This window comes from Chiroxiphia lanceolata, chromosome 3 (genome assembly GCF_009829145.1).
Source record: "Chiroxiphia lanceolata isolate bChiLan1 chromosome 3, bChiLan1.pri, whole genome shotgun sequence".
Lineage (NCBI taxonomy): Eukaryota > Metazoa > Chordata > Aves > Passeriformes > Pipridae > Chiroxiphia > Chiroxiphia lanceolata.
This window is the reverse complement of record NC_045639.1, coordinates 58,593,064-58,605,225: the sequence shown is the minus strand read 5'-3', so window position 1 is coordinate 58,605,225 and position 12,162 is coordinate 58,593,064. Positions and strand designations below refer to the sequence as shown.

The 12,162-nt window shown below is 34.2% G+C and overlaps 1 protein-coding gene across 10 annotated transcripts in view; it reads right to left on the bottom strand.

The window, feature by feature from the left end:
- Positions 1-12,162, bottom strand: part of AHI1 (Abelson helper integration site 1) — a 94,322-nt gene that overhangs the window by 39,371 nt on the left and 42,789 nt on the right. For all 10 annotated transcript variants that reach the window (XR_004356095.1, XM_032683178.1, XM_032683180.1 and 7 more), the window contains one exon: positions 5,755-5,872. Coding sequence is in view for 9 of the 10 variants with exons in the window: in XM_032683178.1 (XP_032539069.1) it covers positions 5,755-5,872 (118 nt within the window). In the remaining variant the exon portion in view is untranslated. The remainder of the gene's footprint in view (positions 1-5,754; positions 5,873-12,162) is intronic.

The following is a 12,162-nucleotide window of genomic DNA, read 5'->3' as shown; positions in this document are numbered from 1 at the left end:
AACTGAGGAGTAAGAGACAAGTATTAGGCACTCTTTTCAAACACATGACATAATCTACTAGGAGCAGATTGTAGCTTGCAGGAAGCCTGCAAGCATTTATTCTTGTGTATCACTTCCTATGTTGACAGCACCTCTATAGGATATACTAATATTGTTCTGTATTTCTATCCAGTTCTAGACTTAAAAACAATTGGTAGAAGACTACTAAGCAAAGATACTTCCCCCACTGGATTGCCTGATCATCCTGAGGCCATTGTGACTATCCCTTAGTGAACAGGAAACTTGCATTTCTCCCTCCATAGTCATAAGAAAAAATAGAAAAGATAAATGTATCAGGCCACTAGGGAAAAGACTACTACAATCCTTTTGCACAGGTCTCATAGTATCACTTCATTATTTGTTTAATCAATATCACAAAAAAGCCCAGCAGATTCACCAATGCCAATGGAATTGAGAAAATATAAAATAAAGGAAAATTAGTTTCCATCATTACCTGCTCCTCTTAGCAGCTTGTATTACACTCAAACTACTTTGAACTAATAGTGTGGATACTGAACCACTTTTAGGTATGTATTTGCTGCTCTTTACCACAACATGCTCCTGCCCCAATTTTAAGAAGATGTGGGGCTAAAAAGAAAAATCTCAATGCTACTTAGACGTGGCAAATTGCTACATCATTTCCATAGCTCTGATCTGTGCTGCCCTGCAGGCGTAATTGCGTTCACCATCACGGCAAATCTAAATGAAGCTGTTGGTGAGCTAATGAGGCAGCACACATTACAGTTTAACGGGGAACAGATATATCCTGATTCTTTCAAAACGAAATTGAATTTTTTTTCTAATGTTTATATTCTTGGCAAGACACGTTTTACACACAATCAAGATAGTTCTCCTGAAAAGCGAATAGGAAGAGATTTCACCCCTACGTTAAAGTTTGATATAAGACAGTATTTACAGTAATATGCTAGAATAAAAAAAAAATTATGTCTTCAGTGATCTGTGTGCCATTCAATTTGCCTGCATGGACTGGATGCCAGTAACATAAGCATGAGAATGCAACTTTTGATAGTGTTTCTGCAGTATCTCTGCAAAAATGTGAATTTTGCTACTTGATGTACCTTCTTCTGATTCTAACACCCCTCCGAGAATAAAAACAGTATTTTAAGAATATTTAATTGATGCATAAATATTCTTTATATCTTTGATGTAGAAATCTATTTTTCACTGTTTGCTTGAGACTGAAAAAAGAAGTTTTAAATAGTCTATCAAATATAACGGAGGACTTAAATGCAAAGTCAGTTTTGCTAATATCTTCAGAGAGTGAGAAAGAGTGCTTTGAAGCTTTCACTTTATGTAGGTGGAAAACACCTTTGACTGTCAGTTGTGTTAATGGAGAGAAACTTTCTAATTGTTCTCAACCCTGCCAAAGTGTTGTGTTTTTTGTTTTTGAGATTTTCTTTAAAGATACAAGAACCATCACGTTATTAGCGCATAACGTAATTAATTTTTAAGAGCAAGTTTAATTAACTGGTTGTATTGAAGTCCAAATTTTAGTGAAAAGATCTGTGCAGTATTTATAGTCGAGCTTCAATCTCCCACATAAGTAACAATTAGGGTCACTGCTAACTTGAGATCTCAAACTTATTTTAGAAAGCATGTCTTGAACATAGTGGGAGTTACTGAAGAGTCACTGTGGAATAAAGCCTAAAAACACTGGCCATTTCTTTCATGGCATGCCATGGACCTGCAAAACCGCCTCATAAGAACGTGATTTCACTGTGCAAAGATGCTCATAGTCTTAAGGAGGAAAGGCAAACAAGACCATATGGGATTTTGATCTCTGTGTCAGAGAATGGGTAATTGAAATCTGGAGCTTTTGCTACTCTCTTATTTGTTTGAAAAATAACAACTAGGAAATGTGTTATCCTGGAAGAAGGTACGAGGAAAAGATAGGAATGTCTAAGACAAAGCCCTGCATAATGCTATAGTGCAGTGTTGCAGAATAACGCTACAGGATGGATATGATAGAACTATGCAGCAAAAGGAAGGTAAAAGCTCAATTCTGACTATCAAAGACAGGTCTTAAATTTTATGACCAAGAAAAAAAAAAGAAAATGAAAGAAAGAAGAAAAGAAGTTCAGCAAGCTGAAATTTTACATACCTTCAGGGACAGATTCCTTAAAGAGTACTAAACAATAATCAAGCAAGAATAAAGTAATTCTGCTACATATAAAACAAGAGAAATTTAAGTAGAATGAAAAACAGGACCAGCCATAAGACTTTGTGAAGCTAAATTACAAATATAAAACTGACTTTCTCCAAAGACAAACATCTAGCAAACTTTTCAAATTATTGAAATAGCTATCAGCACAGCTGCAGCTTTACTGAGGCAGATGCAAAACTTACCCTGATATGGTAAAATGAGTCAAAGTCTCAGTGACAAATTTCATCTGACAGCCTATCACAATGGACAGTAAGAAAACCTAAGTTCCATGCCTTCCTCTCAAATGTAACATAATATTTTTGAGAGGAAGCCACAAAACATACATTTTCTTAAATTTAAATTTATTTTGTTAAAGCTTATGAAATCTCTCTAATGAAATGTTTAAACATAACACGTATAAAGAAGTTCATCCATGTCTTGTATTTGCTTTGCGGTTCCTACTTTACTCATTACTATTTGACAAAATTCATTACTTTTTTTCTAGAAATTCTAGCCATGCTCTTGACAAAACCTTATCTCTTGCACACCACTCTCTAGCATCAATGGGAAAGCAGCAGATGTTGTTAACCTTGAATTTAGCAAGACTTTCAACACTGTCCCCCACAACACTCCCACAAACGTCTCAAGCATGGACTGTGTAAACAGACAGTGCAGCAGACTGAAAGCTGGCTGAGCTGAAGAGTTCAGAAGTTTGTAACCACTCTCGTGAAATGTAACTGGAACAAGGGGAAATGCAAAGTCCTGCACTAGGGGAGGAATAATCCCATGTACCAATGCAGACTGAAATACACAAAATATCATTTAAAGATAATAAAAAACCCTTTACTGTGAGAACAGTCAAACATTGTAATAGGTTGTCCAGAGATGTTTTGGAGTTTTCTTCCTTAGAACCATTAAAAACCCAAATGGACATAGTCCTGAATTCTAGGTGAATCTGCTTTGATCAGGAGGGTTAGGCTACATGGTCAATGATCTTGTCTCAACTCAACTCATATAAAAAATGTTCTGTCCTTGAGAAAGATGCTGAAGCTCTCTATTAGATGATTAAACAATGAATTATTCAATTTAGAGCAATCTAGTTGGAAACAAAGGCGATCCTCTGTCTCAGCATCCTCGAGATAACTGATCTTGAAGAAAACGGGGAAGGTAAACAGCAGAAAAAGGACTGGGTCTTCATAAAAGCCTATAAACCAGTGAAAGTAAGCACCTGAAGAAAAGCCAAAACACACTGTATGTTTGAGAGTCTACAGAACCCATTTGTCAAAACAAAGAGACATTTAAAAGAAATAGTAGTGAATATTGCACATACAGCTAATTCTGCAAATGTATCTGGACACAAAAAGATTTAAAAGTCAGGGAAGACCTGCTGTATTACTGCTAGTGTTCATAAATCACAAAGATGGTTTCACCGTTACCCCACTGTTTCCTACCTAACACAAGACCTAGACAATTAAACTATCTTAAAAAGAAAGGGCTGCATATATTCAGGCTGCACTGTCCATATTACAAGACATCAGCTACCACCTTACCAAATTACTAAAGCACTCACATACACCAGTTACACAGTGAGAAACATTGCTAAGAGAGGCTTACACATATAAAGGGGAATTACGCATTTTGCTTTAAGAAGCACTAAATATACAGCAAAAGGTGACAGGACTGAACCGTCAATATAACCCTCAGGAATATATAACCATCTGCTGGGCAAAAATGAAGGATCTATAGTACAGGCAACTGTACTAAATGCAATATCCCAGTAAGTATAAAAAGCATATCTATTGTGTATATAAAATCAATACAGGAAAGAAAAGTTCTGTCCTTCCAGCACAATCCCTAATTAATAAATCTGTTTAAGTACAGATTTTCTATTATTCAAAAGCAAAATTCAACTGGCAGTTAGGAGCTATGAACACAAGCACTTACCTTATAGTTTATAACCAATGGGGAAAGATGAAAGATGAGTAAATCTTCCTCACATGTTTGAAAACAACTCTACCACAGTAGAACAACTTGGAGGCCCCCAAAATGACAAGAAGTAATTTACAATTTTAAAATATTTTCTTACAGAAAAGTCTATTTCAACTGTGACCCACTAGTATTTTTATGGTTGTCTTAGCTTAAAAATCTTGATGTTCTCGTGGCTTCTTCTTTACTATATTTCCTTTTTTTACTTTCTTTTTACTATATTTTCCTTGTGTAAATAATATTCTGTACCAGTGGATCATCTTGAAGTATTAGTCAGTTTTGGACACAGCTACGGTGGGAGCGTATGTGAACAGCTATAACGTATATAACATCTATATTTGCTCATGCTATTTAGGAAGTCTCTATCAACACATTTAGCTGTGCTTCTGCATAAAGTAAAATTCAAGAAAACAGAATTACTCAGTTTGAGCAATATTAGGAATAGCCATTTAGAACAACTTTAAGTATATGTTAATGTTCTTTGTCCACTTATTTTAAATATTCACAGTATGTAAGACAGAATACATATTCTACAGTTTTTGTAAGATTTACACACTCTGGCAATAACATGCATCTGTTGAGCAAAAGATGAATAGTATTAGGCTCTAAGCTCTTTTGTTAAGGTAGAAAATGGAAATACAGAAGTTAATTGGTGTACGGCCATTTGCATTGTGAACTAGTGACTAAGAGTAATTTTGAGACTAGTGGTCAATCTCTTAGACCATGCTAAGGACCCTTTCCCTGGCTGCTCAGAAAAAGTAATCATAACCTGATTTGCAAAAAAAATTGCCTGCCTTTAGGATATAATTCTATATAATTATAGAGATTATTCCTATCTTTACTATCTAAATTTTAAATCTCTATTACTTGTTTTTAGTTCATTATATATTCCACCCTCCCCCTGGAATTCTTTTTACCCTTCTCAAGGATACAAAACAAAAACACTTCAAAATTAAGGTACCAATTTTCTGACTTATTTTACAAGTGCCCCCAAAAAAAGAGAAAGACATAAAATCATAAATTTTATTATTAAAAACTGTGATTAGCAATGAAACAGATATTATTAGCAAAGTAAGCATCACAAATGTGCATATTTGCACTACTTGCCTTTTTCTCAAATTCTTTCAATACAAAATGTCTTTAGAAGAAAAACCCCTAAAAGTAATTAAATACAACTGCAAATGAACTACCAAGAGCTATGGTTCTTATATAAGTATATATGCTTTTAAATTCTATTATTTTTGAGTGTCCATATTTAAGATCATTTAGTAAGCATTAAAATATTACTAAAATATTAAATGAAGAAAATCTGGCCATCTCATAGTCTTTTAGGAACTGATATCACAATGAAATAAGTTTACGGTTTAAGGAAAAAAAAAGCATTACAAGGGAACACGCATCAGTATTGGACTGTATCACACTGCACTTTATAAACAATATCACATATAACAAAACCAGGACACTTCCTGAAAGAGCTACACAACAAAATTTAAAAAGGTAGAAAAAACATCCTCGTAAAGTTATTACCCGTTCCCTACAAAGAGTGAAGAAATAAAGAAACCTACCACTTTCAGTAGTGAAAGAATACAGAGGATTCAGTGGAGCGCTGAGAGTGCCTGGCAGTCTTAGCTTGGAGTGTGGTGACAGTGATGATGGCGCAGGAAGCAAGAGATTTGAGCTCGCCTGTAATAGGAAGACAAATCAGAAAGTGAAGTGTAATTTCCTGGGTCATTTACTGATGCAATAGCTAGAAGAGAAATATTTGCTTACTTTAAATAACTATTATGTATCAGTAAAAAAAAAAAAAAGACTCAAGTTGACAATGACTAGCAATTTCAATTTCTTTTTTTTTTTCAATATTTGGAGGTACAGACTTGGAAAAATTACTGGCACAGCTATAAGCTGAATTGTGTGTTTATATATGGACACTACCTCTCAAGGAATGCAAACAATGAAACAGAATTCTTTCAACCACCATCTTGCTGCATCTTTGTATATAAAAAGACATTTATATATGGTCATAAACTTATAAATTCTCATTTCTGAGAATTCCTAACTACACTATATTTCTGAAGAGATTACTCACGATTAGAGAAAAAAAAAATCTTAACCCAGACCTAACATAAAACCAATTTCTGCAAATCAATAAAGCATACTTTAGACCAAAACCCCAGACACTTCCTACATGTAAGTTACACAAAAAATATCGCCAATCCTAATTTCCACAGTAACAAAGATAATGTAATGAAAATTTGTTTTCCTATGGAGTTTCTTGATATACATACAACTATTAAAATGCAAAAGCCCTTCCCCAAATTTTACTCTTGACATATTATCCAATACAACACTATGAAAAAAATGAACAATCTCAGGTTTTCACTTGATCCAATTGAGAATTTTACTGTTTGTTAAATATATGTTCATTGGCTGCCTTAATAATACAACGGAAAGAGACAAAAAACAGGCCTTAAATAAAATATTTGTAACTTTCTTCAAGCAAAATAGATTAGTGTGCTAGAATTCTTGAGTTTTTTACATAAGGCAACATAATTCTTGATCCTTTCAAAAGTTCAGCCTATTTCATCATATAGATAAAATGCATATGATCGCTTAATCCAACTAGAAGCCCATACTCAGTGGAGTATTTCCTTTGGCCTCAGTAAACTCTAGATCAGAACCTTAAACTTCACTTGTGGGTCAGTGATATTTTGCAAATTTTCATCTATTGGCTTGTCAATTCTGTTTAAAGAACGGAGACGGCTAAAGGAAAGTGAATTGGTGGATCATTTCAGAAATTATATATTTTATACAACTATTACTTCTGTAATTTAATAAATACTAATCAATTCAAGAATGTGTAATATTCGGGCACTGGTAGTTGTATTGGAATGCAGGTAATATAGCACTAAAAATGTGTGTTGAATGACTTGACTGGGCTATAGAGGACATCTGCAACCATCTCCTCTATACCACTATACTAGACCTCTATCTTAATGTATCCACCTCTGATTAGCCAAGAACTCTTGTAGCAACTGCGCACGATTGTAAGGACTGTACTCCAAAACTGACAGAAAGAAAACAAGATAGAAAATCAGATTAATCATTGAACATGATTTTAAAAAAGCATTAAACCTGCTAGATTTTACTGCAATGTACAAATTTAAATGAATGTTAGTAAACAGTAGTTGTGAAACATAAGCAGAGCGGAGGCCTGCTTGTCTGAACAACAACTACAACAAAATCAACCTGCTTTTCTTACATTTACATATGCAAGCAAGTAAGCTTCATTGACATAAAGTTTTCTCCGATACAAAAAATATGGTGGAAAGCCACTAGCTTATGTATTTATTCAAATACAGAAAAATAATCTGTTCTGCAAATGTTTTGAGCTCAGCTTCCCAGTGTTGCATCTTCTTTAATCCACTGTAGGCTCTAAAGAGTCTTTCTCTCTAGATAAATGAGAAGACTCCCCTTTGCATGAATTTCTTGCTGAGTGGACACTACGCCATCACACAAACATATGTTTTTCAGCCAAATAGCCTCATGGAATTCTCTTTCAAATTTGCTATCATAAAGTAGGTTTCAGACAATACCAGGGAATGAAGATAGGTTGAATATATTGGTCTTTGGAAATCAAACTAAACATGGCAGAGCAAATTATTGAAAACTAGCACTTAACAGATGAACCCCAGTTCATCCTGGAAGGAAAAATTATGAAAATAGACTTGTCTTGATTGTGGTGTTCGAATGAATTACACAGAAGATATGAAACACTATGTAAATTATTTCTGTACAACATATAATTCACTTCTCTTTATTTTCCTGCTGTATCACACAAATAGTCTCATTATACAGGACAAACAGCCATGCTTTGCAATCAAATGCAACAGAAACACACAACAGAAGATTGAGTACAGTACCGAAGAGTTAAGAAAATCACCCATTCTAAAATGCAGCATAAATTCTCTTACAATTCTTCCTTCCTCTCCAGGGCCTTAAAAACAAGATAAAAACCTTTTTAATAAAAGAGATATTAAAAATAAAGTTTTAAATCAAAGGAGTGATTCATTCCTCCCCTTAATGGCAATGAAGCTGAATGAAGGTGAGCTATAAAAGCCTGCCCCTCCAAAGTACAGACAAAATCAGAGTTTTAATGACCTTTCTGCCACTATCTCATAAGTACTATTTAAACCTCTAAGAGGCCCAAAGAGGAAAAAAACATGCCACATTACAACAGAAACGGGAACCACTCAGCTAATAAATGAGGACTAGTGGTTCAAGCAAAGCTGCTTCCAGGTGAAGTGCACTATCCTATGAAAAATAATTAATTCTCCTACAACAGGCAGACGTAAGACTACCTTATGGAACAGAGTGAAGCAATCTTTTTTTTTTTGAAATGCACGCTGTGGGAAGGCATTGCTAAATACCTCTACAACGAGCAAAGTTGGCTAAGATAGCCAACCATCAACTTAGTTATTTTTCACAACATGCTCTGCTTGCTTCATGCACAAACCACAGCTTTACCAAAGATACAGTTTACTACTGTCCTGAATTGAGTAAAACTAAGACTTATAACATTCATGTCACTTTTTGTAGCAAAAAAGATACCTACATAATTTTTGCCAAGTTTAAACAAAGCTGGTTTGCATTTTCTTTTTTGTTAGGGCAACTTTATGCAAATTACACAAATACACATTTTCAGTGGAACTATTTTTGACATTAAAAGTGAGTTAGATGAGACAGAAAACAGAATACTCTAAGATTTGACAAGCTGACAAAAGTTATTTCTCTTTTTCCTAAGAATGCAATTTTATGACCTTTGCAATCAATAAAATCAACATTTCCATATATAGTCGCAAGCCAAATCATGTTGGTCAGCTCTATATTACTTCTCAATCTTTTAGTTTCAGGTTTCCCTTCTGAAACTTTAGGTCTCTAGGACACTTTTAAAGACAGTTTAAAAGCATTATTAAAACCATGATACTGCAGAATTTAAAAGCTGAATTTGAAATAAAACCAAAATACAAATTCTGATATTTTTCTCCACGTTAGAAGAAAATACATAAGCAATAATGCTTAAAGTAGGAATACAGCAATACAGCTTTTAAATTTGTAATGTATGTTTGAGTCAAGTTTACATCTATATAAAAGTGCAATTTCTATGACAGTAGGGCTGGAAGGACTCCAGTGAACACTGGGATTCTATTATATTAGGTGTCCTGCAATCACTTGGAGACTAAACTATTTTGCTCTTATGTACTTTTAGACTAAGTGGAAAAAAAACCCCCACAGCTAAAATAAGGTATTATTCCAAAGACAGGCAAAACTTAGACAGATTTACTTGTCTGAATCAAGTACGTTCCCCTGATGCTTCCTACAGTCCTCTTATTCTGACTACACTGATCAGGAACTCATCTAAATGGCAATATAGGTTCCCCATAACTTAAGTGCATGAATGTTTTTCCCCATAGAAGCCCAGAGGTGACCAGGGCATACAAATGAAAATTGACACAAAGAGATGCTTGCTCCTACTGTTTAGTCATTGTCTACAGATGCTGTCTCATCACACAGTAATTATGTATACTCAGTTCCTTAGTTCTGCCAGAAAGTTCTGGCATTTCAATTACAGGTTACTTCAAAAGCTGTCTTCCTTTTTCTTTCTTTTGTCTTAAAAAAAATATTAAGAAGAAATTAAGATTTCTATAAACATTTGGAATAGTATGCTTCTTTCATTTAGCCACAAGGCATACCAACTTCTTTGTACAGGACACAAAACAGTTAAATACAGGTTCAGTTATACACAGGAACTGTAGACTCACTCAGCCATTAAACACAAAGAGAACAACCTTTCCTGGATTGGATAAAAACAGCATTTCAACTTAAGAACATGCCTAGATATACACATCTTAGTAGAAGTACCACCAATAACAGTAAAAAGTAGATTTGTCTTGTTTATTAAGAGGTAAGTAGGTTACTATGTAAACTGTGACCTCATGTTATGATTATGCTATCAAAAAACATCTGATTGGGGAAAAAAAAAATCCATTACTTTTGTAGTTAATTTTTAAGATGTCTTCTTTTTCGTGCAAATGAAAAACAGATGTAACCTGTTCCACATAAAAAACACACCCAAAGATACTTGTCCTATGATTTTATTTCTCTTCCTATTACAGAAAATAGACACCAGAAATTTTTCTGACTCACATCTTCTCAAATATATATATACACAAACCTATTCCTTTGGACCTGCTGGTAAAAGACATTAGGACATGACTATAAATACACTATACAGCTTCAGGTAACCACTCAGAAGTTTGTAACCCCACCCCACCTATCCCCCCACTGCCCATGTATTTGGTTATACTTTAGGGTTTTCCTATCATATATAAAATACCTTTTTGATAGATTTTTTTTTTCCCACAGAGATGTTAAAAAAGATGTATTCTGTGAAAATGTAATTATTATTCATATTATTTTTTAAAAAATAAAAATAATCAGACTTGCACTTCATTAAATCATTTTTATAATTATGCACTTAAACAAAACATGTAAACTAATTTGTTATGTTGACAAGCCTTCATTTGATTATTCCAGAGATTAACTGTAATGTAACCATAAACACAGAAAGGTAAAAAAACCCAAACAAACTCTGACTAGATTTCCCAACAATAAGCAGCACTTTTGGATGCTAAGAAAAAAAAAGAAAATAGCTATTTTCCATATCTTTTATGTGAATGAAAAAATCCCACAACTAACAAAAAATAAAAGGAATCTCTGAAACCTTATAACAAAATTCTTAAAGGTTTAATCTTGTATATCCTTAACTCTCAATTTATAGTATCTTAATATTTGAGCCATGATCAGTGTTCCTTTCTGCACCCAACATAAAATCATTTAGGTTGGAAAAGACCTCCAAGATCACGGAGTCCAGCCTTTGACCAAACCTTGCCAACTAAACCACAGCACTGAGTGCCACGTCCAGTCATTCCTTGAACATTTCCAGGAATGGTGACTCGACTACCTCCTGGGCAGCCCGTTGCAATGCTTAACCACCCTTTCAAGTGAAGAAATTCTTGCTGATGTCCAATCTGAACCGCTCCTCGTGCAGCTTAAGGTCACTTCCTCTTGTCCGGTCACTTGTTGCCTGAGAGCAGAGCCCAACCCCACCTTGCTACAACCTCCTTTCAGGACTGTCTGGCATATATTACGTTATATAAAACGTAAGCCACTGAGAGACATAAAATGCTGAAAAACGTCATTGTTTAAATCTATTCCAGATAAAACCAGGACATACATCTATTTTGAGTATGTTGTTTTAAAATTTACCTGCTTAAAATGAGGAATGCATAAAAAAATTCTTTCTAAGCAAAGAATCTTCTAACATACGAAAATATGACAGACTTGAAGAACCTGACCTGCTTTATAAAATTGTCAGAGGGCAGGGGGGAATGAATCAAACGAAAAACAAATCACAGAAAAAAACTTCTATTTGTTCAACTTTTTCTTACACAGGCAACTTGGTTAAAACTGGCAAAGTTAATGAATTGACAAGGAAAATTCATCACAATTTCTAAAACCTTACTTTATAATAAAATATTTCTTAAAAACATACAAAGTAAAATTCTGGCAAAACTTTCATAAGCTATTAAGTATTTTACCTATATAAAGCTTCTAGTAATAGTTCAGCCATTTCATATCAGCCATCAGTTTACACAATCACAATGATTTAACATTCTGCTTGGCAAATGAAGAAGAGGCTTATAAAAATTATCATTACATAGTAAATGAAACGGTTGTAGGATTTCAGATCCACCATGGCTTATAAAATACATCCTTTACCAGTCTGCAGCTGGGAGTAGGTATGTGCAAAGTAATAATTGTAAAAGAATTTCCTAGAGTAAGAAGAGCATTTCCTAGCATTCTGAAGAGGAATACAGGAATAGGAAAAAGTACACATCGCTATTAAAAAACAT